Here is a 27,462-nt window from a genome sequence, read left to right as displayed (position 1 = left end):
GTTTCTGATAAAACTGCAGAGAAAATTATCTTGTGTCTCTCCTCAAAATCTGTCCTCTCACCTTTCTTCTCCTTTACTTGTATTTAGAACTGAAGGTTTTTTTTTTTTTTTTTTCAAATTCCTGCAGATATATGAAGAGCCTTTTCTCACATCTCGTAACAATGCACTGGACTTGCACTTTCTCTAGACAGGTTTTTCATGCCCATGGATGCCTATTTCTTATTCTCAGCAAATACATCACTGTAATCTAGAAGCTGGTCAAATCCCAAGCTGTAGGTAGGTCCATTAATATGTGCTCGCTCAGGCTCTTTCAAACACTCTACCACTAAAGTCCCAGATCGCTTTAGGATGTGGTCTGAGGTGAATGTCCCTACTGCATTTTAAGACACCGACAAACAGAACTTGATTGTGTGCAGTCATTCTCAAACCCAATGAGGGGACCACTGCTCTATCATCCCTTTAGTGAAACTTTGGAAGTGGGAAGGGATATCTTCCAGTCTACCAGAAGGAAGGTGCTGCTGAATCATCTCAGGTCCTGATGCCTATAAGAGAAAGGTGTTCCTCATGTAAAGACGTGTAAAGATTTTGGAGGAGGAAGATAAAAGTTTGTTCCACCCATGTTCTTGGCATTCCCCAAGCTACAATGTTCCCTAGTGCTGAAAAGTGTAAGTATGAGCACGTAACACGTGCTTTTGGTGTTAGACCTCCTTACCATTTGCTGACTATACTTTTGTACGACGAACACCCTCTACGCTTTGACACAGTGGAAAGGATGTCCTCCTGGCAGGTAAACCAGTGACAGGAAACAGAAGCACCTGAAAGACTCCCTGCTCTCAGGGCCGGGCAAGCATCCAGCTGGGAACACCCCCGTCTTCCTCGATGGCCTAAAGTGCCCCTGTTGTAACGTGCCCCACTGTGTGGGCTCAGCCCCCTCCAACCTCCCATTCGGCCTGCAAGGTAAGGGGGGGGCACCCGCCACCCTGACATGGCCCCGGACAAAAGAAAACCCAAAACAAACAAAAAAACCAGTCCACACACTGCCGGCACCAAGGAAGTTAAACCATAAACATTCACTTTTCCTTTTTATTAAGAAAGCATGCACAAAAATAAACTCGTGAGAGCCCGTCCCCGTGGCCCCGGCGCGGGAGGGCGCGCGGGCCGCGGCGGCGCAGGCGGCTCCCTCCCTCCGCGGGGCTCCCGCGTCCCGCCGGGCGTCCCTCGCGCTGACCATGCACAGCGCCTGCGATTCCACGGGCAGGGGGAGCGGGGCTGCTTTGCACACTGACCGGCACATATTTACATACGCAAATGAGGCGCAACAGAATATGCGAATGAGGCAAATATGCGAATGAGGAGCGCTCAGCTATGCAGAAGGAGCTCTCCTTCCAGGCGGTGGATTCGGCCTTCCGCGGGGCTGGCTTTCCCTACAGTCCTTGGAGGAGCTGCCTCCGGCGCAGTGTCCCGTGGAAAGCCGGCCCCGCGGCGCCTGCTTCCAAGCGGTGCTATTCCCACCCTCACCAGCAGGGATGGCAGCTGAGTCCGTGCTGAGGGGGGCTCCAGGAGTCCTCATTTCCCTCAGAAACACTCAATGACGAATTCCCCCCCTACACACACGCGCGCACACACACACACGCACACATACACACGTACTTAATAAGGAAGAAGGAAAAAAAAAAAAAAAAGAAAAAAGAAAAAGGAAAAAGAGCCCCCCTTCCCCCCAGCCCAATCCAATGAGACTCTGTCCACTTCCCTGACAAAGATCCAATTGTTTTTTCCCTACGGCAAATTCAACAAGCGATGCTGAACTCCCTGCCCTGCCCCAGGTGTGAGAAGCCCCCTGAAGATGTTCGACTCCCATCCTGGTTCCCCTCACTCCTGGTAAATAGGAAATAAGGGCAGGGGGAAGTTCTACAAAACACAGAGAGGAAACAAGAGGTTGGACAGAGCAGAGCCCTACTAGGAAAAGGGGAACAGCGGACACAGCTTGAGGGAGGAAGCATCTCAAAACTCAGGCCTGCCTCCAACACCTTTTCCACCTTCCTGCTTTGCAAGTGCTGACAAGAACCCATCCTTGAGGGCTTAAAATCTCTTCCACTACCTCCCCGGTTGAACTGCAAGGATCTGCCTCTCCAGCCTCCCCTTTGTATTCTACCCCTTTGCTGCTCAGTTCCTTTCGTCCCTCTCCTAGTGCAACTCTGACAACCGTGTCACCCGTGAGGGCCTCCCATTAACTCAACAGGAGGCTCCAGCTCCTTGACCCCAAGTTCCCTAATTCACCTGCATCCTGAGTAGCAGCTTCCTCTTTCCACCTTCAGCCCACTCACCAAACGGGTGCCAACAACTGACAATGTGTATCTACACGGGCAAGACTTGCCGGCGTTCTCAAATCCACAGGCAAGGACAGTCTCCAAAGAAAGGAGAGAGGGAGAGGGGCAAACAACAACTGCACAAATACTGATGGCGTGGGAGAACTTCCTGATTCGCATATGCAGACGAGAGTCTGACCACCTATTTTGAAGAGGGGGCTTGGGATCAAACTAAAAGCTCTGGGGAACAGGAATTTGATGAGTCACATCTGGCCTCCCCCAGCTGCTGGTGCAGAGACACCTATGGAGCTTCTCTTACCTGGCAGGCTTGTAGGCTTCACCTCCCTGGAAACTGCACGAAACACACCAGGATTCCCTCCCAAGCTTTACATTCTCATAAATGGCATCGCATCCTGAAACCCATCTCTGCTGAAATGGCTTCTCTTCTATAGGTTTTCTTTTCTCCGCATTCCCAGCTCAGTTCAGCTCTCCCAACCTCAGAGACTGCCCTCTCTTTGTACTTGGAATCTCTATTTCTTTTCTTGCCTTTTTTTCCTCTTTTTCCCCCCCTCCTGTTGGTGCAAGAAAGTTCACAGAGCTAAGAACACCCCCCTCCAGTGTCCCTTTAATCCCCTGACTTTTACAACACAGAAGCAACAACATAATTACAGGCTCCCAAGGTCCACCAGGCTCCCTTGCTCCGGCAGCCAACGGGACAGCTCCAGAGGCCACCTCGAGGGGAAAGAGGGATTGTTGAACGCAAAACGACGGAGGCAGGGAAAGGCGCTCTCGAGGCTTTGGCCTTCCCAGGTCTTTCCACGGCACCGAGGAGCCACGGCTGGGCCCTGCGCCGGGCACCACGCGCACGGAGTGGCCGAGCCGGCACCCAAGGCCACCAAGGGAGCGGGAGGGCTGTGCTCAATTACTGGTAATAATAACAATAATAATAACAATAATAATAATAATAAACAAAAAGAAAAAGAAGATAAACAGGACGCAAGGAAGGATTATCTTCGGCAGCATCTTGCGGTGGCTTCTCTGGCAGAGTTAGAGAATATATATCTATATACAGGAAAGGCAGGGGGAGCGGTGCTGACACCCTTCGCCCCACGTCCCCCTTCCCTCCCGTGTCCTTCACGAAGGACGGGCTCTCAAGTCTGTGACTTGCTAGGTGATCAAGTCCCAGTCGAAATCGTCAGGGATTTCCTCGTTGGCGCCTGGAGGAGGGCCTGGAGGCCGAGGGACCAGGTGGTGGCCTGAACCGAGCACGTGATGAGGGAAGAGAAGGAAACAGAACAGTTAGAAGAGGAAAAAGTCATGGCTTTTCAGAGCTGGCTCCCAGGCAAAGGAAAATGAAAGGGATTCCAGCACCACGAGCTCCTCCTCACAGTCAAACAAACAATGAAATCATTGGAAAGGATTTCCCCCTCTTGGACAGCAAGTACGAAAGCCTGCAGGTAGGAAGTGCTGTGAACTTCACAGCGGCACCTACAGAGCTAATTTGCAGCCCCTTAGTTCCTCCCAGCTGATTGCTGCAAGGGCACAGAACACTCCAGCACCAGGAGGCTCCCTACATCAAGTTATCTCCAAGCAACTGACCGAAGGTGAGGCTGGGCTGGGAGACCATGCACGTCAGGTGAAAGAAATCAGGCCACTGTAATTCTAAATCCTGCGGGAGTAACAGCACAACCCTTACGAAGGATCCCTTGCAGCCCAGGCTCCTTCTCCACCCTCAGTGCTCCATCTGACTAGCAAGTGCTTTAGGAGAAACACGTAGAGGTTTTGGAACCCCCTTCTTCATTCTTCATTTGTATAATGAAGGTTGTCTTAATGGCACCTCTTACCTGGGCGATTATATCCTGGAGAGTCCTGGGTGGAAATCTGGTACATAGGAGATGGCCCGGAGAAGAGATGGGGAGGCTGGGGCTGACCATAGGAGTTCACTTGGAAAGGAAAGGAAAAAGAAAACTGCTAGTATTCTGGTTCTCTCTCATGGCCCTAACTGGGTGGCAGCTCAGCCACAGAGGAACTCCCTCAGACCCACAGGATACTGAGAAAATGTTCCAAACTGTATTGCTCCAAAATGATCCAAATGTATTGGATCCTTACTGCAAGCCACAGCTTGGTCAAGGATCTTGCTCTGGCAAACAGCAAGAGATTTTCTATCCACGGGGAAAAAAAAAGAAAAATCATTCAGAAACACCAGAAGTTGCCTCAAAATCACAACTCAGTTCAGTGCTAGGCAATACACATGACCTGAGCTGTATGAAGACCAAGATGCATGATAACCTCTGGGCTGCTGTCACCCTACAACCTCCTACTCTTTGTCCAGTTAGCTCTCCTCCAACATGGGTGCCAGAACTGTTGCCATGTGAAAGAGCAGCCTTCCTAGCTTGTCATTCCTTTCTGCTTTTTAGCTACAGAAAACAAACTCCACCTGCTTTCTCCATATACTTTCTCCAAGGTATTTCTGCCAGGATATAGTGCCACACAGTGGTTTGTACCATGTGATGATGCTGTCTCTAGGCCCCAAACACAGGAAAGCCCGAATTCTTTACAGCCAGCTGAAGCTGAGCTGGTACAAGAAGGGCTCTCAAACAGCCAGGCCCCGAGCTGCTCGACGCTACACTGCCTGGCAAGCTGGGAAGTTGTCTGGGATATCCACAAAATTGGGCCTTCAATTAAACAACTTCTTTTCTACCCGCTCGTTACCTTGGTTCATGGACTGCTCCTGCTTGCCACTGTTAAGGGCACAAGAATCAGAGATTCGGGGGGGCTGCTGTGGGCCGATTAGGTGAGGAAGCTGACCAGTCTGGGTAAGGAAGTGATTGAGGGAGTCGCAGAGGTTGGCAATGTGGTGTTGATCCAACGTCCAGTTCTTCCGTTCAGCCTGGCGCAGACTCTCCATGAGCTCTGCAGAAGACAAGGGACAGCGTCAAAGCCAGCACGTACAGCGGTCTCTCCCCTTGACTCTGAAAGGGTCCCTGCAAGTAGCTGCTCTCTCACACCCTTAAATCTTGCTTTCTCTCTGCAAACCCTCCTTTCTGATCAGTCACAGAGCATCTGTAGAGCTTCCTTTTCAGGGTGCTGTCTCACTGACTCAGGCTGGGGGGAAAGAAGCAGGAGGGAAACTCTCTTATCAGCTTTCTGTGACACTTTTATGAATTAATGCCCACACTCAGACTTGCAAAGTGTCTGTCTTTACTTTTGTACAGTGTCTGTTTTTAACAGAACCCACGGAGTAGATCTCATTTTAGAAGAGGGTGTCACTGAGAAACCCACAGACTTGTCAAGGTTACAGTTGAAAAAAAAAAAAAAAAAAAAAAAAAAAAGAAAAGAAAAACCCAAACATCTGAGCACTTGCAAATGCTGGACTACTGTTTGTAGCCACTAGCCCAAAACTGACCTGAGAACTGGGAGTGCTCAATGCTAGACCAGTTCAGCCGGTTTACCATCTTGAAGCTTTCTTTCAGGGAATCAATGTTGGAGCACCAATCAGGGGGAAAGGCTGGAATGAAATGCAGACAAGGTTTTTCCAAGACAGAACACCTCTCCCCTCCATCTCTTAATAAAAAGCCATCGCTCTCTATTCCCCCAAGGGCCTCCTGCTACAGTAGCTGGAAATCTCCCTTCCCTTGCAAGACCAGAGGATGATGTCTCTTCTTTTCATTTAGCCCCAGAATTTACCCTGCATCCTAAACAGAATCCCAATCTGTGTGCAGACGTATTCTCCTTTTCCCTCAGACAGAAGTGAATTTCCTACGATCCATCAGAACTGAATTTGACCTTTTTTGTACACAAAATACTGGCACTGCTTAGGGGAAACTGTCTCGTGGAATTTCTGCTGAGAGGGTGCCCACTGGTCTCTGTCTCTCTCGCTCTCCCTGTTCTCCCCCTCTCCCTGTCTCTTTTCTTTGCCCCTCTGTTCTCAGCCCCAGCAGCGACTCACCAAAGCCAGCGCTGTTGATTGAAGCCTGCGACTGCTGCTGCTGCTGCTGGTGCTGATGCGGCTGCTGCTGTGGGTGGGAGTGCGGGTGATGCTGCTGGTGCTGGTGGTAGCCTCCATGCTGCATTGGGGGCGGGTGCATGGACATCACTGGGGGAGGGCCGTAGCCCTCACCGCCCTGCTGCTTTCCTCCCTGGGGTGGGCAGCCCTCTGGGGTTGGGGTGTGCAGTGGGGGGCCACTGCCCACCGAGGAAGGGCCCTGCTGCTGCTGCTGGTACATGTAGTAGTTGTGGTTGGAGGGCTGCATGTCTCCAAGGAGAGAAGAGAAACCTGCAGGGTGGAAGAAAGAAGGAAGCCTTAACAGGTGCCTGGATCACAACCCTGCTTGCATTATCCAACTCACACCACTCATCCTGCTATTTAGGAAGCTTTTGGGGTGTTCCCTAGAGGCTGTAAATCACTAACACGTGCACAGGTGCTCCAAGCTCTGTTCAAAGCCAGAGACCCTACAATAAAAGATTAAACCTCTAGTACAGAGTTAGGCACAGAAACATCTCCCTGGGTTTGTCCTACGTTCAAACCCCAGCCTGCTTTCCTGAAATTTCACACGGATGTTGGGCTCCTAGAACTCACTGGTAAGCAAATGTGAAATTAAACAACAAAACACAGATAATGGGTAGGTTGGTAACACTCATTTGAAAAACTCTCTTCAGTTCCTATATTCCAAGCAACCTGGTCTGCAACCCTCACATTTTTTTTCTGACAGTTAACCAGGAATCACATGTTCTATTGCTTTTGTACACACAGCACACAGAATGTAGCAGGGCTCCTTATTTTATTTCCTCCTGACTCCTTTCATGTGTTCTTGCCACTCTCATCCATTTCAGTCATTCTCTACATGGAAGGGCAACAGGCATTCTCCATCCCTCCCCACATTAAGGCCACAGCTTATTTCTTGTGCCTGCTTCCCCCGTTCATTTTTCCCTTATGTTGTAGAGCCTCCAGAAAAAAAATCACAATGAAAAGCACTGTTGAGATACCTATTCCTTACTTTCAGTATCCTTATTTGATCATAAGCAAGCCTCAGTATTCAGCTGGAGACAAAATCAGAACTACTACTGCAATGGGGCTAAAGGGTCAATATTGTTAGCTCCTCTCATGGTTCAACCACAGCTTCTTCAAGCTTTGTAAGCTCTCCTACACCACTCTGCAGTCAAACACTTTGAAGACACACTGCTGTTTAGCTTTTACACTCAAAGACACACACAGAGTAAAGGTTCTCTTTTGGATTTGTGTAGCTTTCTTGTTCTGTAACAGCTGCATAACAGAATCCTACTAAAAACTTCAAATGTCAGCATGACGCAAGTAGAAAAATATATATGTGCGTCTGTGTGTGTGTACATATAATATATACATGTGCGTACATGTATATATATGTATATGTACACATGTATACACACACACACACACACACATTATATATAATTTCACTGAAATTTAGGAGGCTGCTCCTATAGCAGCAAACTCTGCCTGTGCTGTATGATGGCTCAGAGCTGGCTCAACTCATAATATACTCCTTTTTACAAAAGACTAATATTTACAAGAATGTTGAAAGGTGGGAACAGTCATGTGGTATTTTCATGAGCTAGTTTTTGTGGGCATCCCACCTTGTTCCTGGAGTGACTCTGCCCTCTGGCGGCTGCCTCTTCTATCAGAGAAATCTGATCTATGAATGGAATTGTGGGTTGTTCCTATTCTCCAATCCCCAAAGCTCCCTTCTCCAAGGCCTCATCCAATCCTAGTTCTAACACATCCTGGGAACAATGGCTTTCCACTCTCCTTTTGAGGAAACAACATTGCCTTGCATGCAATTACGTTCTCCCTCCTATGGCTTCTAGCCTGACAGCTCTGACGCCAGATTACGACTATTTCTCAGCCAAGCTTTTCACTCCTCTCAGCTTTTGCCATTCTTGCTTTAGTATCAACACAAGGTATTTTAAATTCATTACCCATTTTATTCTGATAGAACTAGGGACAGAGATAAAGAACATGCAAATTTCTTATCTGCACCTGGCAGAACTAATTACAGCATGCCAAGCAAAGAAAGTCTGTTTGCACAGGAACCTACAAGAGGGAAGATCTGAAAGACACCAAGTACATGTCAGTGGACAAGGCTACACCTGCACGATACATGTGGTTACTCACCGTGCTGAGAGGAAGATGATTTCTCCAGCATGGATTTGTAGAGGTTTCGGAAGGACCAGCTAAGATCCTGGAAGTTGATCTCGGAGTAGGAGAACTTGAAGTCATGGTTGGCACTGTAGAGCGGCGGTGGCACATCGGCCCCTTCCCGGCCCTGCCCACCAGCTACTGTAGAGGCTACATCAACAGGTCCTGCTCCCTGCTAAAGGACCACACGGGGTTGACACGACCCATCTCGTTTGTACCAGATTTTGTAACTTAAGACAGGAGTCCTGAGGTGGGATGTAGGCAAAATGTTCAGTGGTATCACGTAACATTGGGTTCACCTCCCACCACATCTTCCCAGAAGCCATTTTCAGCGAGGAAAGTCAAATACCATCATCCTTCTGCATCATCTCCAACTTACACTTTGGGAATCTAATGCCATTATGTCTTCACCCTTATCCTCATCTCTCCCTTTCTTATATGTCACTTCTTCCTTATTTTCTCTCTGGCCATGCAACTTGGACTTTTCCCTTCTGTTTCCTTTTTCACTCTATACCACTGTCCGCCATATTCCCTCTCTTCTCACCACTCTTCCATTTCTGTGCTCCTTCCCTCTCACCCTTCCTTGCTTCTCAAGGTTTGTATCTTTTCCCCTGCTTCTCACCTGACTGTAGTTGGCAATGGGGGTGGTGCTCTGGAGTGATAACTGAGGGGTGGCCTCAGAGGGCAGAGAAGTTTCTGTGCTGACTGGAACAGCCCCTCGAGGGCTCTTACTTGCCTCTTGCTCTGGGGAGTCTTGTGGTATCTGTGGAAAAAAAAAAAGGGAAAAGGAGAGGAAATCAAAAACAGATGGAGAACTGAAACTACAGTTGGGAAGCCAACTCCTCTATAGTTGAAGTTCATAGTATAGAAAAGAGAACAGGGCCCTACTTACTGAAGAGCTATGATAAAGGGTTTTAGACAGGATTAAATTGCTACTGAATGGCAACCGCAGCCAAGACAGCAGGACGTTCAAGTAAGTTCACTCAGTCCTAACCTTTGTCCACCCATTTGTATGCCCTGCTACCCAAATGGGATCACAGCTTATTATCATTATTATTATTATTTTAAGGAAAAAGCAGAGCAGAGGCCCTGCTGCTCCACGCTCTCAGAAAAGGACGACACTTACATCATCATCTGGAGGATGCCGCCTCTTGCGAGATATATCTGGACAGGTATCTATGGTCCAATATGAACCCTGGAAAGAAGATATATTGGTGAGTGACTGTATTACTAAACTGGAGAGTCTCCTGCAACAGGCTGTTACCGACCCTAGGGGCATAGCACCAAGTAAACATCAAGACCCCTAAGATCTCCCTCCACGACATCAGACAACTGAGACTTGGGTGCTGGAAAGAGGTTCCCCTCCTGCACTGCATCAAAGTGAGTAACGAGATACAAAGCTGCTGGTGGGAGGTAAAGGGCTCCATGCCTCTCTCATGCAGAGACTAAGCACAAAGCAGGTTTTAATCCAAGGTAGATCAACTCCTTTGGGCCATCATACCCCCTCCAGTCCCTTTCTCACAGCACATTATTGATTAACAACGGCCAACAAAACGTTTAGACTGGACATAAGAGAGCTACAAGGACCCCTCTCTTGAATGCTTGTGAGACTCTCCGTTGAGTTGTGTGCCCAAGACATTGACACACAACAGCCACCATGAGAGCCAGGAGACTAAAACACATAACGTGCGGGCGGTTCTAAGAATGCCAAGTTTGTTCAGTCAGGACAAGAAAAGGCTGAAGGGACTTAACTGAAAAAGAAAAAAAAAGTCTTTTAAGTGATGGAGGTGCAGTACTAGAACAAGCACCCAGAGACAGTGTGGAATCGCCATCCTTGGAGATATTCAAACTTGACTTGACAAAGACCTCATCAACCTGATCTAAGTGACTTTGTGTTGAATGTGAGTTGGGTCAACCTCGAAAGGTCCCTTTCAGCCTAATTTAGTCTATAATTATGTCGCTTTGTTATTTTCTGACTTATGATAAAGATAACTCTAGGACGTGACTTAGTTCATTTCAGTTTCCAGCTGATATCTGAATAATCACGACAAGCACAGGACAGGGTTTTATTATAAGCCAAGCCCAAGACGTGAATGAGTGCCTGCAAACATGTACACTGAATATTTCCTGGAATAAGCCATATAACCAATGCTGATTTTGGGCAGTGATCTTCAGAGATCTTCAATTCAATTGTACAACTTCAATTTCTAAATGCCAACTGAGCACTCAATCCTTTAAAGTTAACCTAAAAAGAAAACGTCTGGGCCAGTGGCCCTTTCTGATAGCAGAAGATAAGATTTCTGTCCAAACATACATACATACATAGCTTCACATCCCTATAATTTCCTTCTGTTTGCATTTTTACAGTAGCAACATCTGCAGATGAGGTCTAGTCTTGCCAGCAATCCCCCTTAACAGGCTAGATATATAGGGAGTTTTGCTAGCCCTTCCTGAAAGAACCAATTGCTAAATTCTTAAGAGTTTTTCCTTCCAATTCATTTTTACATGTTTGAATTACGTGATGGTGATATTTTTTCAACACTAAATGGTGTGCAATCTCAATGGGTGGTAGTTCTGTTCTCACTTCTCAGGATCTTGTTTCTATGAAACCCATGATATCACAACCATGCCGTTCGCCAGCAGCCTCCAAGCTGTCATAATAAAGCAGGTTCAACAAGGCCTGCATTCTACACATAAAAACCAAGAAAAAGAAAGAAAACTAACCAAGTACATCCAACCCTATTTTTTTCTTCCTCTAGTATCCTCAAAGTCCATCACAAAGTACATATTAAGCAAACTGCTAAAGCCATTCGGGCCCCTTTACAAGTTCCCTTTAAGCAACCGCTTCTGTAGCCAAGCAGAGCAGTAAATCTTACGAGTGCTTCCATTTTTTGCCTACACTTTAGGTTTCAAATTCCAACCATGGGTTAGAAAGGGCAGCCCTGGCTTATTCGGTGCAGTTTTAAATTGCTTGCCCAGGAGCATGCGGATTGCTTACCTTCCCAGGATCATCCCTCGGCCGAGGCACTTTCCGAAAGCATTTATTCAGCGACAGGTTGTGGCGAATGGAGTTCTGAGGGGAGAGGGAAAGAACACGCGAGCATTACAGTGAAAATCTAGGGAATTCTGCATGTGCCTAGGACTGGGAGCAGGGAAGAGTTAAAAAAAAAAAAAAAAAAAGAAAAAAAAGAAAAAAAAGAGAGAGAGAAGGATGGTACACACTCAGTAAACCAAAGCTTACTACATATGTCCCAAAATAGAGCAGAAAAGAAGCTGAAGAAAGAAAAAGGATGGGTTAAGCTGAATATCATGGGTTGAACTACCTAGACTCCTACAGAGGAGGCAAAGAAAAGAGTATCAGTGTGATGCAGCTCTTGGTAGTCACTTTTTTCAGGATCCTTCTTAAGGAGCCACCACATACATAATAAAAATGCTCCGAGAAAATGAGACTTCTGGCTCTGCATTTCCTTCAAGGAGTCAACTTGGGTTCACATCTGTCTCTTTTGCTCAGTGAGTGCATTTTGCATAGAAGAAAATAAAGTCTTTTAAACAGAGAGGACCCTTTAGCTATGAAGGCCTCACCTTCCAACCAATCCCGGCATTTTTATAGTACGGAAAGTTGTCACAGATCCAGCGGTAGATCTCGCTGAGTGTCATCTTCTTGGCAGGTGATGAGTTGATGGCATATGTGATCAGGGTGGCGTAGCTGTAACGCGGTTTCCCATCTTGGTGCACTGCAGCCTCGTCTTTACTCAAGGTGGCGTTGGGATCTGTCGGGGAGCCTGGGGGGCACTTTCGGGCAGCCCCAGGGGGTCCTGCCTGGGAGGACCCCCCTAGTTTTTCAATGGTAGCCCTTAGAGTAAGCTGGGGGAGCCAGTCTATGGAAGTGAGGCTGCTCTCAAGGTCGGAGGCCATGACGACGGAAGCTGGGATATCTGGAAAGAGAGAGGAACAAATGTTTATGCTCCAAAGGCATAAACACGTCGAGATCTGAAAGCAGGAAGATCTGTGTTACTCCTCTGCCTCTCCTCCTAACAGCAAACGCCTGTTCAGAGCTCACGCTACTCTATTTACCTTATCCACAGCCAGACGCAGTCATCCACAAGGCCTGTGACCATGTCCCTGAGGACCATCCTTGCGCGTAACGGCTAGGACAGAGGTGACGGTCACTTTGCTGGCCCAGTCTTACCCAGACCATCCCAACTCTATTCAGCTAAAGAATTACGATACAAAAGAGATCTGTTCAAAGGAGGAGGAGCCTTTTCAGCAGCTGTACTTCATTGACTCCTTTACTACTTAGGCCACATAACCTCAAGTGCTTTCACCAACATCTTGTAAATTTACCTTGTCTGTTAAAGAGGAGAGTCACAACTAAAAGGCAACATTCCTCGTGCCATATCCAAACCACAACTTAATTAGACCATCTATAATATTTAGGGCTGGAACTGGGCCCCTTTTGGGCCAATTTCTGAGGCCTGGTCTCTCTTGCTGTGTCATGTGACATTCTAATTAATCCATTTCTTAGAGCTAGTATTACATATCTCATTTGGAAACATCAAGATCAAGTACAACACTCTATATATAGAAAATTATACCTACCATGTTGAGGTGGACTAGACTACATTCTGCTCACAATGGTTACAGTTTTACCTCCCATCACACATCCTTCCTAAATAAACACATCATCTTACTGAATTAAATCTCGCTTAAATCACAATAAAATAGATAAATATTTCTCCTAAATCCAAGACAAGAAAAACTGATTTGTCCAAAGTCACATAGCGAGTTTTCTACAAGGAGGAAAGAATCAGTATCTTGGACTTCCCTCCCCCTGCCCCCCCCCTTTTTTTTTTAGTTACAAGATAAGATGATATTTCCTCTCAATAAATAAATAAATAAATAAATAAAGCTCACCTGCCCAGCATGACTAACATTAACGCCTAGGGCTTTCTACACACACAAAAAATACTTTATATGACAAAAACATTTAGTGGTATGAGCTTGTATAGTCACGTATATAACACACGAACCCGTGGGCTGCCTTTTCAAGGAATGAGGCCATCAAAGATCACCACTGCTCCTCCTAGCAGCTGCCACAGCCTACCAGCCACAGCGATCCCTCCAAGCTGGGATTTCGGGGACGAGGCTCCCGCAGCCACAACGTGCACTGCCCTACACTCCATTCCTCGCTTTACGGGACAACCCCCCGCCTCCCGGGAGGCGCAGAGGCAGCCTCGGCAGCAGAGCCCGGCACCGAGGCACTGCCGGCAGCGGCTCCGGCAGCCAGGGCTCAGAGGGCACCTTGGGAAGCACCTCGGGATGCACCTCTCGCTTGCATCCGGGTGCACGCACGGATGCACCGGGAGCTGCAGCCGGTGGCACCTTCTTCTGCGCGTGGAACAAGGGAAAGGAAAGGCCCGACTGCTACCAGCTCATCTGCCACCTCATCTGCCGCGCTGTCACCTACGACAGCCACGACGGCTTGCTCTGCATCCAGCTGTGGCGAGGGCTGCAAAACGCTTCCCAACGCCTGCCCTTTCCGGGCTATCGCTTACCGAATACACCTCTTCGGGGCTAAATTCATCCAATCTTCTTAAAGAGAGGCGGCAGCCCTGTTCCTTCCTGAATTACCCAACAGTAAAGCAATGAGGTATTTCTGTGCAACTGGGAAAGACAACAACTGCTGGGGTGTCTGTGGAACTCCAACCACGGCTGCTTTCTCGTGACAGTGTTACAGGAGCAGCCCTCGCCGAGGAACCGGGCTCAGGCCACCTGGGAGAAAGGATGGGACACCAGCAAACACCAGCTGGATGCTTAGTTCTGTGCATGCCTCACATAAACTTTAAATGGCCACAGTGAAATCAGTGAACAAATTGCAGCTGCTTATCATATGCATATTAAACCCTCACAAAACGTCAGCTGGGCTAGCAATACAAAGGAAAGGCAGAACGAAATAAATGCAAGTTGCCCAGCTGCCATCAAGAAAATTAAATTAAGAAAGTTAAAAGTTAAAAAAGAAAAAGGTGTCAGATAACGTTTCAGAACCAAAATGCCAGAAGCCCAATCAAGCTATACTGCAGGTTTGAGCGAGTGCTCCAATTTCCTCACATTTGTGTCATCAGACCATTTGGGATGATGGGCTCTACAGTAAAACGTAAAGAGTGAGGTTGATGCCCACTATACGAGGCCAAGATCTTCACTTTCCTCAGACGTGGGCAAGGTTAGGGAGACGGGCCACATTATGGCCACTAAAAATCCAAATGCTTTCACTCCCTGGTTTATAAATTTCTTTGACAAGAAAAAACAAAACCCAGATCTTAAGTAATAATAATAACAAAAACTATTTATATATATGCACTATCACCTAGCATTGAAATAACTACTTTTCAATAAACGCAGCACCTCTTTAAGAATAGACATCACAGAGTCCCAGAATGGTTGAGGTTGGAAGGCACCTCTAGAGATCATCCAGTCCAACCCCCTGCTCCAGCAGGGACACCCAGAGCACGGGGCACAGGGCGGCATCCAGGTGGGTTTGGGAGATCTCCAGAGAAGGAGACTCCACAGCCTCCCTGGGCAGCCTGTTCCAATGCTGCTATCTTCACAGCCAAAAAGTTTTCCCTCAAATTCAGGCAGAACTTCCCTGTGTTTCAGTTTGTGTCCGTTGCTTCTTGTCCTAACGCTGCCCATCACTAAAAGGAATCCAGCTCCATCCTCTTGTCACTCTTTCCGAAGGTATTGGTACACATGGATAAGATCCCGTCTTAGTCTCCTCTTCTTTAGGCTCTCAGGCCCTTCTCATATAAGATGCTCCAGTCCCTTAATCATCTTTGTCGCTCTCTGCTGGACCCCCTCTAGAAGCTCCACATCCCTCTTGTCCTGGGGAGCCCAGAACTGCCCCCAACACTCCAGGTACGGCCTCACCAGAGCTGAGCAGAGGGGCAGGATCCCCTCCATTCACTTGCTGGCAACATCCTCCTGATGCAGCCAGGATCCCATTGGCCTCCTTGGCCACGAGGGCACTGCTGCCTCATGGCTAACTTGGTGTCAACCAGGACTCCCAGGTCCCTCTCTCCGTGGAGCTGCTCTCCAGCAGGTCAACCCCTAATCAGTCCTGTGCGTGGGGTTATTCCTGCCCACGTGCAGGACCCTGCACTTGTCCTTATTGAACCTCATGAGGTTCCTCTCTGCCCAACTCTCCAGCCTGTCCAGGTCCCTCTGAATGGCAGCACAGCCCCTTGGGACATCAGTCACTCCTCTCAGCTTTGCAGCATCAGCAAACGTGATGAGGGTGCCCTCCACCCCCTCACCCATGTCACTGGTGAATAAGCTGAACAAGACTGGACCCAGTACTAACCCCTGAGGGATGCTCTAGCCACAGGCCATCCACTAGGCTTGGTAGCACTGATCGCAACACACTGAGTTCTGCTGCTCAGCCAGCTTTCAATCCACCCTACTATCTTCTCACCTAGCCTGTACTTTGCCTATGAGGATGTTCTTGAGGACAGTCAAGGCCTTTGAAGTCAAGTTGACAATGTTCCCTGCTCTCCTCTCATCTACCCAGGCAACTTTCCATCACAGAAGGCTACAAGGTTGGTTAAGCACATTTTCCCCATGTTGAATCTATGCTGATAGCTTCTGATTATGTTCTTGTCCTATGTGCTTAAAGATGATATCCATGATGAGCTCTTCCATTACATTTCCTGACAAGACTGAGAAGAAAATTACTTGGGTCACAGACCCTTGACCCCCAGAGCTCTGAAACCCTGTTTGATGGTTTCCAATTGGCCTTGGTACCATTCCTGCCCTCGTGGAACAGCAGCAGGAGGTAAGAGGCCTACCCAAAGGCCAAGCAGGCAGACAGGCAGCCCCATCCCCTGCACAGGGAGTCACCCACAAGGATCCCTCGCCACTTCTGCTGGGTGTTCCTGCATGGCACCGTGTCTGCTGGCCCTGCTGCTTCCCTTGGAGCCATGCCCAGCTGCTCCTCAGCCTGGAGAGCACCACAACTGCTCCTCAACTGCAAGTCTTCAGGAGGGTAAGACCTTTTCTCCACCTATGAGAGAGGGGACCATTTTCCAGCCTTCTCCTACAGTGTCAAGATGGACTGTTTGACACAGGATAGAGCCCCTCACTGCCCTGCTGTGGGCAGCTGGGACTCCTGGAGCTGCACAGTGTCCGAGAAAACCTTATCTACCTCCTGCTCATCTTCATGGATGCTCTGCAGCCCATTGGCTTCTTCCTGCAACTCCTTTACGAGGTCCTCAAAACTTCTAAGAGCAGTCAGGCACTGCTGCACAAAGCGCTGCATCTGTGCTCTGCCTCACCTAGCAGTTCACTTTCTACAAGTCAAAAAAGAAATTTAAAACAGAAAGATAATACTCCGAGATCCAACGGTAATCCCACAGAAAACTTCAAATTGGTAGAATATGATTACTGTCCAAATTTTCACTTGATTATGATACCGACAGAGACAATATGGGATCTACAATAATCTGGCATAGTTGAACCCTCAGGTAAGTCAGTAATTCCAGCAACCCAGTCAGTCCAAAATTAATATTTTAATTAATTTGCTACTAACTTATTTGACTTAACATCTGATATTAAAAAATTACAGTTACAGCACTTTGTGTTGCCCATCACATTCAGCCGATTTGTCTCTCATTCAAGTACCACATCAGATTGATACTAATTAATGATAGAACAACACAGCAGTTCGTAATTCTCCCAGTTTCCACCTCCCAGGTCACCGTCTGACAAACGTTCTTTCAAACTCCTCTCTTACGACCCTACTCAAACTCACACACAAAAAAAAACAAGTAACTAACAGACATGTTAGCTATTGAACTGAACTCAAACTGAGGATGTTTAAAAAATAAAATCATATCACATTAGTAAGTTAGAATTGATTGCTAAGAAGTAAAAAAAACTCAACACCACTATTCATAACCTCCCAATTTCAAGTCAACCAAACACATAAACTGACACGGTTTACCTTTGTACACATGAAAAACAAGGCTAAGGAAGCCAGTCATCATCATCATCATGAGATGAAAACACAGTAGGTTCTTCATTTCTCAAGCACTAACCAGATCCCAGCGCAATTCCAAATCAAAATAGGTCAGAGATATGTAAAGATGACAGCCAACAACTGCTCCAAATCTACACTTGAGAACCTGATTAAGAAGGAAAAATGCACTAACCACTGAAGAAAACCTTAGCACTGAATATATTTTTAAAGTACTTACTTAGGGACACCTCATTATAGCTCTCCAGGGAAGCTTCTTCCTTCCTAAGGATATTTGGCATCATCAAATTGAACTTTACACTGAAAATGCAACCCAGGTATCTTGCTAACAGACTCCCTGTGCCTCCTGTACCCGCTGCTGGACTGAGGAAACTCGTACCCTGCCTGCCCTGCCTTTTTGCAAATACTTGCACCCAGACAGTCTGATCCTACCAACATCACTACTACTTTAATGCATCAGGACTGGAAAAAAGAATGTATGAAGCGCGGGGAACAGAGCTCTAAGAATCACTGCGAACGCAGTTAATAAACATGACCTGAATATTCTCTAAGGCAGAACCCCAAGGCTGACTGAGCAGTAGTGGCTGCAACTGAAGCGGGACAGTGAAAGAGCGAACGAAACGGTGCTGTGCTCAGCCTATAGAAGATGCAATTCTTTCACTGTTGTTTTAATTCCTGCTGCAGTTCTAATCCAGTAAAAAAACTACTGGCCAAACACTGAAAGGAGATTCAGGTTTCTCAGCACAAACTTTTAGCAGGAATATATTCAAAACATGCTGGTCAGTGTGAGACATTAATGTAGAGAACATATAAAAAAAAAATAAGGTCATTTCTATGTGGGTGCCTGAAATACAGATCAAGGGATCTAACTGACAACGTTCACTTAACATAGCTGAAGTGATATGCCTTGTTTCTGGGGGGATTGCAAAAATAATTAAAAAATTTCTCTACAAGGGAGCCATTTAACTGTCCCCTTTCCAAGGAAGGTCATCAGGAAGGTAATGTGAGGAAGCTTCCTCAAAAAGCAAGCAAGAAAAATAATATAGAAAAACGAACAGCTTCTACATTGATGGAAAAAAATCTAGTTTTGAAGCACATATGTCAAGTACAAATACAAGAAACATGCATTCCTATGCCAGTAACTCTGTCAGGAGGAGAAACCTGCCATTTCAACATGCATGTTTTCCCTCAAAAATAAGGAGATACGGATGAAGAAGGAGGAACAAAACACTTAAAATTTTATCTTCTCTAAGCAAACTTCCTCACAAAAAGATTTTTGGTTCATGTAAAAAGCTGGAAAGAAGGACAACCAATGTCTGGGTACTTGACCACTCTAAAAATTGTTGTCCATCATTTTGGTAACTATCAAAGAGAAGCCTTTAGGATATTTTTGATGGTTCTGGAAACAAATCCAGATGGGAGAGAGAAGCTACTGGTCACGTTCCTAAAACGAAACTTAATGTGGAAGGAGTGGTATGTAAACACACTGAAAGAAAAGCACTGCAGTTTGAATACACACTTCTGTCTGCAATACCACATGAAATGAGAGAAAAGGAAAAATCATCACAAAAATCATCATTCCTTCGAACCACGTTTGCCTTATTTCCAATAAATTAAAGGTTTGGTGATGTGGTAAGAGGTGGCACACAGTTTGTGCTTGTCACAAATGTCAAAAGAGAAGGATTCACCAAAAGTTACTATCCCTTGAGAGCACACAGCACGGCATCAACTCCATGAATATGATGGAGTTGGTCACAAAGTCTGTGCCCAGCCATGGCACCACAGGTGGCTTTTATAACTCTCCTTGACATGGCTCTCTGTGCAAGACGGAATGGCTTGGAATGCTGTATGCTATTCCGTGCAAATTAATACAGGTGGTAAAGAAACTGTGGAACCCTGACCAGGAAATCAGCCAAAAGCTATAAACCAGTAAGACAGTGCTGAGAAAAACAAAGACGAAAATGTTTAGACTGTATAGCTCAACATAAATCTTGAACTTGTTGCTTTTCATTTTAATTATGTTCTTATAAAGATATGATCTTCTTGAACAAGCAAATATTATCTCAGTAATATAAGGTTCCTAAAACAATGGGGAGGGAGGAGGTATTAAAAAGGAAGATTTGTTTTTAATATAATTACTAATTACATAAGAATAACAGCTCATTTTAAATAGGATCAACATTGACCTTTCAATCTCCTACATTTTCTGAGGTGAGTAAAGACACTACATGAGCAGGGAACAGTTTCATATTTTGAGCCAACTGGCTCAACTGTATTGACTGCGGAGGTAATCCTGGTACTAATAAAGCACGATGATTATGGGGACTTTCAGGTCACTAAGAATCCCATGTTGAAAGTACATCAGTATCCAAATCCAAAACCATGGAATTTACTTAGTAGACTGGCAAAGGGTACAGTTTGACCTGCTTCAGACATATCTGATATCATGATATCAGAGCCAAAGCCTAAAACATTCTCATGTGAACGAAGCATCTTTTACAGGCATAAAATGCTATTGCTAGTGCCTTGTCCAGATTTTAATAATAAAACTAACTAATCCAAGATTTCTTTGTTGTCTGCTAAATACACATGCAATAGAAATGCAGAGAAACACTAGACAATAGACAATTGTTGAAGGGATCCCTCAGACACTCTGCAATATGAGTTCAAAGTAAGGAATAATCAATGTGCTTATTTATGTCACTGTGTAGGTGAGAGTGGGGAAGACTTAAAAGGCCCGTCAAGTGCAGCAGCAGATGATATTGAGAATACCAGTCTGCCTAAAATATTTTTGAGATAGGATTATTTGTAATAAAACTACAATGAAAGACTTATTCTACTAAAAAACCCAATGTCCCATTACAGCTCTTCACCTTCCAAAAAATAAAAGAGATTTGAACCAAAAAAAAAGGCTTTTGAAGAAACTCAATGAAAATACACTCCCAGAGCAGAACTCTCCCTTAAAGCACCTCTCCTCCTTCAGTGTCACTAGGCAATATTTTACCTCTGGAAGGAGGAGCTGTGATTCTAAACATATGCCAAGACAGACAAGAGAAATATTTGGCATTTGTTTCAAGAATATTAGCAGAGCAATTATTATTAAGAACTTAAGAAATTTATTGACTACTGGTTTTGGAGTACATTTTCTAGGCATACAGATAGGAAAAAAGAAAACCAGAAAGTCTATGGGAGAGAAGCTGTTATCTGCAATACGGTATTTCCCCTAATGCTTCTGGAAGCAAGCAGGTTGAAGAGAAAGATTTCAATTTTAGCTGTCTATCAGAATCACATCCAGCGGCAAACCTGCTGTACAGGATATGAAAACATTGATATGTTACCCAGATTGGCTCTGAGATTAGCGACAACATCAGAAGTAGATCAGCATGCAAACCATCTTGCTCGGAAGATCTCCACATCACTGCAGAGACAGCTCCAGAAACTCATGTCAGAAGAATGCATTATGCACTTACAAATGAAAATTACATTCTATTTCCATAAAAAAAAAAAACAGGATGTCAGTGAAAGATCACTGTTAACCTTGCAGTTTAATAATAGCAGTACTATGAAGTTTAAACCTAAGAGGGCTCCCTAAATAAATGTCAGCCCAGCCTAGTGAAAATGAAAACGTGACTTCAAGTGGTCGGAACCTGTTCGCCAAAGGCTGAATCACTGAAAGGGCGATTAGTCAATCTGAGCTCTGCAACAGTTGCTGAAACAAGCCACAACCCATTTTGCCCCATTTATGGCAATGGAGAGTGAGCAGGAGGAAGAAATGCATATTGGATTTATGAAGAATAAGAAAAAAATTGGTGTCAGGTGTGAATTAATTGTATACCAGGTGGTCTGAATGGAGATACAGCAGATGCTCCTTGTTTTAAGGTTACCAAAGCACGGGGGAATAGCTTGTTAAATGCGAGCTTGGAAGCAAAGTGCATCTGAAACTGAAGGTTGTCACTGATCATAAGAATTAATACTGTATAAAGCTCATAAATTTGGTACCAACCACTTTCAAATTAATTTTTTTTTTTTTGCTTTTCCTTTTGCTCTTGTTATTTCATATTGAAGTGACTGAAATGTCTTCCAGAAGACAAAACACCTGACAGCTCCCAGCCAGGCCCAAAACTTGTTGTGAAGATTGACACAAAGTTTGCAAGTTAGCACCACAACTCTGAATCTCTCTAGCAAGAGACACACATCACTAGGTCTTTCTGTCTTAAAATGCTAGTATAGCCGCTTAGCATTCTGCATCCTACTGTAAAAGGGCTCCACTTGGAGTATCATTCTCAAGGCAAACCTCCTCTTCAGTCCCTCAGAGATACTTAAAGGCCACCCTGTCTCCCCCAACCCATACTTCTTTCCATCCTAGTTCTCTTGGGCTTGGGTCTTTGCTTACGATCACCTTTCTTTTCGTAATCATTCTCCTTCACAAAAAAAAAAAGTGTTAGGATGGAGAGAACAAACATAATAAGCCAACTATCTGTGAATATAATTCAGTCCTTTTGCATAATTTTCAAACAGAAAATCAAGTACTCTCCAGTATGTCTGGTCTCTGTTGGCTGGCATTTCTCCCACGGGTATCAAGGTAGGAGTCAGCTGTGGGAGAAGGGATGCTTAGGGAAGAAGCTGAAGAGAACAGTGCTACACGTCCTGTAGCAGAGCAGAGGGCAGCGCAGCAAAAGGCAAACACACATAAGGGAGAAAGCCCTTACGTGGGGCTGGACCACCATTTGGCAGGTGACAGCAAACGGACACGAGTGCAAGGGAGGAGAAGGAAACACGTTGAGAAAACATGCTGGAAGACAGACTGGCCATGGCATTTTTACCAAAGCTGCAGAAGGGCAACACATACAGAGCCCAGCCAAAGCGCACGGGGATGGGAGATGAGAGAGCACGAGGGGGTCCTAAGGGCCTGGGAAGGAAGCAAAGACTAAGGCCATGAAACTGGAGGATGAGGCTCTCTCCGGCATCTGCAATGCAGCTACCATGGGATTCAGAGGATACCCACGTTGCAGGCCCAGCTACAGGAGGCTTGCAACAGGGGGAAGCGGGAAACAAAAGGAAATCCTAAAAAAAAAAAAGGGATTTAGAGAGCTCCATTTTGGTCTCAAGGATTCATTTAAGTGGTGGCAAATCACTGAAGATGAAAGTGTTAAGAAAGTGAGCTGAAACGTGTGATCTATGATGACTGGCATGAAGACAGTGCTGAAGAAAAGCAGGGAACACTGCAGGGATAGGGCTGCGCGCCCAACTTGTGGAAAAAATAAAACGAAGAAAAGCTAATGAAGACGCTACTGAATGAGTGAAACATAGAACAGTATGAGGGAACCCTGGAAAATACAGGCATAAAAGTCAGGAGAGGACAAGATTTCAAGACTGTGCATGATCAAGTGTCAAAAACAGCAGGGAAGCCAAGAAGGATGAAGATGGAACAGAGATCCCGAGGCCTGGCCAAGAAAAGGTCATAAGAGATCTTAGCAGGAAAAGATTCAAAGGAGTCAGAATATCTACCCTTAATTCAACTTAAAAAACACTTCTAGGCTACAGACCCGGTACAGGAGCCCTCACCTTTCAGTTCTGCAGTTTTGAGATGTTTCTTTAAAGAAAAAATGAATTGGAGCCTCGTGTTTTCACTCATGTAATGCCACAAAAGTTGGCCTTGAGAGATAGAGCGCAATCCCACGTTCCAACCAAGGCAATCAACAACATGAAGAGCATCAGCTGTAGCGCTCAGCCCTTACGGACCGTTGTCCATCCTCAGGCTTTGAAACACTTATAAAGGATCCATCCTTTTATTGACGTGTAAATGGGAAACCACACACGTAATCCAAGGTCAGCAAACGAGGCACAAGCTCTACATCTCCCAAATCCAAAACCAGTTCTTCACACTGAAAGTGTATCTACTTTGTTGAGCTAGTCTTAAATTTCAAAGCAAATAAGCTTAACAGTTTGTTTTCTTTGCAAGTTACAGTTGGTTTTTTTTTTTTTTTTTAATTTTTACTTAACACTTTTTGGGGAGAAACTGAGAATTTAGAAACTTTGCTCCCCTACTTCACAATCACAGGAAGTTTCAATTCTTTTTCAATTTTTCAGATTTCAACTTTTAACACTAATTACATGATATTTCTACTATTACTACCACAGAGTCTACCACAAGGCAAAGAACATTTGCAGTTCAATTTTTAATTAAAAAAAAAAAAGAAGAAAAAAACATGGAGATACAAAATCCTCATCTCCCACCTGTCCCTGAAACACCCTCTAACACTCTGTAGTTATTCCATCTAGCTTGATTTCACATTAGGTAAACTGACTAGTGTAGAAGGGATGGGATAGGGATATTGGGCCTTGCACACTCTGATCACCTCACTTCAAAGCAAATTCCTAAAGTGCTAGAAGGAACTAGAGAATGCAACACAGGAGCTTTTCACTCTAATTCACAACTAAAATCTGGTTACTCCCAAGGAAGGGAAAAGGACAGCAGAAAAAGGAAGAGTAGGAGAATGAGTCAGACAGATTATGGAGACAAAGTGCTAGTGCCATTACTAGCCTAGAAGAACCAGATGTTTTTCAGAGGAGCAAAATTGTATTTATTATACGGTTTTATAAAAGAACGGGTTCTTGACACAATCTCAAACAAAACAAACAAACAAACCTCTCTTCTCTGCAAGAAAATAATTTAATGAAAGCCAAAAGAGAGGTCAAAATGCAGGTGTGGTAATAACAAGGAGGCCTGTGAAATGCCACAAGGAAAGATCCCTGACACAAAACAAACCTGGGCAGGAGATGGGGACTGCTTGCCTTGCGAGGGTAAAACGAGCGTTTTAGGCTTTATAGGACACGAGGCCGGAATGCCAAAGGAAAATGAGATGCAAAGGGCAGCAGTGAGAGCCTTGGGAGGAGCGCAGGGGTGTAGGAGGAAATGAGAGTAAAGACGTAGGCAGGCTGGAAACAGCTGAGCCTTAAAGGTGCAGGAGCAAAACCTGAGGGTGACACAACGTTGGGAAGCCAGAGATGAGGTTGGGAAAGGGGCTGACAGGGGTCAGGGACCGGCCACATCGCTGCAACCTCGGGTCCTCTGCCTACCTGGGGGCTCGTGCTGGCGGCGTGCGCTGGCTCCACACTCTGCCACGAAGGTCTGAATTCCGAGACCTCTCGGTATTTTGCATGCGCTTTATTTCAAACCTAGCATGAAAATTTTGCAATTAAGTGTAAAAATGAGGAGCTGGGGGCTGGCTCTCTCTCAGTAACACATTCACACAGGCTGCCTTCAAAGGCACGGGGACGGTGGAAGGACGCCATGGATTTTTACATTCACCTTATATCCTTCCGAAGGATGGAGGAAACATTAACTGCAGAAGAAATAGAAAGTAGCAATATCAGCTGCTACAGAAACAAGCAGCTTTGGGGGAATGAACACATCATCTGGATGTTCTGTTAAAATACGGACGTACAATAATCAGCAAAGCAGAGGTTTAGATTTCTTTAGGCTTCAGAGTTAACACAAGTGGAGAGTTCACACGTTTTGGAGACACCATTTTAGGCTGCCCACTAATCTGGGCACTACTCATATTTTCAGAGCCACAGAAGACTAGAGACAACATTCCTTAACTAAAGTTTCAATGCCAGAGCACAGGACAGACACAAATTTTGCACAGAGCATCCTGCAAAACACAGGGTTCTGCCCGAAAGTCACCAGTCGCAATTCCATCCAAAGTTTGGAGCAGGAGATGGAACAACAAGTCTGAAAACAGCTTTCGATTGCTAATGACCAAAAGTAATTCCTGCCTGACAGCAGTGTAACGTAAGACTCATCTTAGGTCTGCTCTTGAGGGCTAAGGTAACAGTGAGGGGCTAAGATGGTACCATAACATAGCTGCCTTTAACTATTATCACTTGAACTGCTGAAGGAAAGGGACAAAACCCTAAATTCTGACGGAGGCTGGATCTCTCACTACGTGAAGGCCAGCTGAAGTTTAGGGGAGCAAGGATGACGAGATCAAGCACAAGTGGACACCTGCATCTCACGGGTAAGGAAAATAACTCCACGGAGCACACAAGGCTGGGGTCTCTTCTCCAGAGATACCAGGATACCGCATTTTGCGGAAAGAAATAAGCATTTCAGGACTAGCAAGCACATCTAGGGCTGCGCCGTGACATTCACACTCCCTGAACAGACTATTCTACTTCATTCTAAATTGTCTGACTCCTTATTTTGACCTAGACACTGTCTGCAGAAACAGATTTCAGGATAAAACCCCAGGAATTTACAGAACACATACTTAAGACATTAATATAACATTATTAAATATTAATAATAGCATTAATATAGCCTCCTGATCCTTTAATAATCATTTTCCCATAAGTCTCTAGACCTCCGCATTTAATTTTATTTAATAAGAATTTTTATTTAATGAGCTTGACCTGAGAAGAGCCCTGCTCACAGTTCTCAAACTTCACTGGGAATGGAGGGCACATAGGAAAGGATCAGACAGCTTCAGCTTTAAAAACACATGTTTAAAATTACCAATCCATACACATACAATTAAGTATCACATATCCAAATGCTTATGGCTTTGTACCTTCTATTGAAGTCCCATCAAAGTTCTTGMATACTTAGGAGAATTCGGCTATTTATTCAGGTACCTAAATTTGGATGTAGAAATCCAATTTTAGGCATTCAGGTTTAACAGTACTGACATAAAAACTTTTAAAGACATAGCACTTTCAGTCAAACACACCTATAAAGTACTTTGCGCCTTTATGAAGATGGATGAAATTTTCCTCACTCTCTTATGAATACTTTTATATTAAATAACTGGTGCAGAAGAGCTGCAGTATTCCATCTCAGAGGAAGGTGCATTTGAGCCTTTGATTTAAATACCAACATCATCATCATCACGCTGACGAGCCAGGCCCTGTAAAAACGATTCCCCTCCTTGCGTTTACCTGTAGGGCTGTCTTATAGACGACAGGATCTTCAGAGCAGAGACTGCCTTAATTTTGAGTGCTTGAGTCAGCACTGAACACCCTGCCAGTAATTAACAAATAAACAGCAATTACAAAGCATGACTTTCAGCCTTGCAGGTCTGCCATGAACGCTGAAAGCTCAGGCAGAAAATACAGATATTGCTCTTTATCATAATAATCATGGATAAAACATTTCAAACGTGCAAAGACAGTCATTGTGGGAGAACAGAATTTTCTAAGGCTGGCATATACATTCTGTAAAGCGCCTTGGCATCCACCAGAGCCAAAAGCACTTGAAAAATGTCAAGTCATTACAGTGAAGAAGGGGCCGAGGAAGGTAAATTAACCTGGAGAACACGCAAAGTCAGTTACCCCCTTGAGTGTACAAAGGCCAAAATGACTCAGTTATCTCTTACCTTGCCCAGATAACATGCCTGTACTCAAAACAGCCTGATTGCACAATTAGAGGGCAACAGGTATCTATTCCAGCAGTACCCCATGAATATACACTTCAGGACCTCTTGGTTCAGCCTTCCTTTGAGACAAAGCCAAAAAAAAAAAAAAAAAAAGAAAGAAAAAAGAAAAAACCCTTCTCTATGTTATCACTAGCTGTCAAAAATCTGCAAAAATGGGGAATCACCTTGGGAGGGACCTGGATTCTTTTGTATTATCTTACTGCCAAATGACACCAAGGAGTTTCTTCTTCTGGGATTCCCTACTAATTCCTGTGCTCCCTACTGAATTCCAAAARGTACCTGTCCTGGCCAAGGATCCTTTAATCCCGGATATCCTCCGTGCTGTCTCACTGGAGAACAGAAACAGGCATATCTCAAGTGAGATATCCTTAGGGATGATGCTTCTGCTAAAGGCATCTGCTTTGGCTTGACTTGAGTCAAGTCTCCCATGGACTCGATTTCTCAGGAAGTCACTATGTCACTGCCATAACACTCACTTGGACAGGAATTTAATTGTCCCATATATATATATAT

The 27,462-nt window shown here is 45.2% G+C and overlaps 1 protein-coding gene across 6 annotated transcripts in view; it reads right to left on the bottom strand.

Moving 5' to 3' along the window:
- Positions 1 to 1,871: 1,871 nt before the first annotated feature.
- FOXJ2 (forkhead box J2) overlaps positions 1,872 to 27,462 on the bottom strand; it is a 27,242-nt gene continuing 1,651 nt past the window's right edge. Inside the window, exons 1-11 of one of the 6 annotated variants that reach the window (XM_026046943.1) lie at positions 26,453 to 26,486; positions 12,064 to 12,416; positions 11,480 to 11,554; positions 9,608 to 9,676; positions 9,104 to 9,244; positions 8,458 to 8,656; positions 6,256 to 6,582; positions 5,713 to 5,814; positions 5,019 to 5,219; positions 4,151 to 4,249; positions 1,872 to 3,562 (exon numbers count right to left, since the gene is read on the bottom strand). In XM_026046943.1, coding sequence (XP_025902728.1) covers positions 3,474 to 3,562; positions 4,151 to 4,249; positions 5,019 to 5,219; positions 5,713 to 5,814; positions 6,256 to 6,582; positions 8,458 to 8,656; positions 9,104 to 9,244; positions 9,608 to 9,676; positions 11,480 to 11,554; positions 12,064 to 12,396 — 1,635 coding nt within the window. In that variant the 5' untranslated portion in view covers positions 12,397 to 12,416; positions 26,453 to 26,486 and the 3' untranslated portion in view covers positions 1,872 to 3,473. Of the gene's footprint in view, positions 3,563 to 4,150; positions 4,250 to 5,018; positions 5,220 to 5,712; positions 5,815 to 6,255; positions 6,583 to 8,457; positions 8,657 to 9,103; positions 9,245 to 9,607; positions 9,677 to 11,479; positions 11,555 to 12,063; positions 12,417 to 12,555; positions 12,576 to 24,589; positions 24,641 to 26,085; positions 26,162 to 26,452; positions 26,487 to 27,462 lie in introns of those variants that run through there. The other 5 variants (XM_026046944.1, XM_026046947.1, XM_026046945.1 and 2 more) reach the window with 5 other exon arrangements.

The sequence above is a fragment of the Nothoprocta perdicaria genome, unplaced genomic scaffold (genome assembly GCF_003342845.1).
Source record: "Nothoprocta perdicaria isolate Ctin4 unplaced genomic scaffold, notPer1 scaffold_464, whole genome shotgun sequence".
In the NCBI taxonomy this organism is placed as follows: domain Eukaryota; kingdom Metazoa; phylum Chordata; class Aves; order Tinamiformes; family Tinamidae; genus Nothoprocta; species Nothoprocta perdicaria.
The sequence above is the reverse complement of the archived record's forward strand: the minus strand, read 5'-3'. Positions and strand labels throughout refer to the sequence as shown.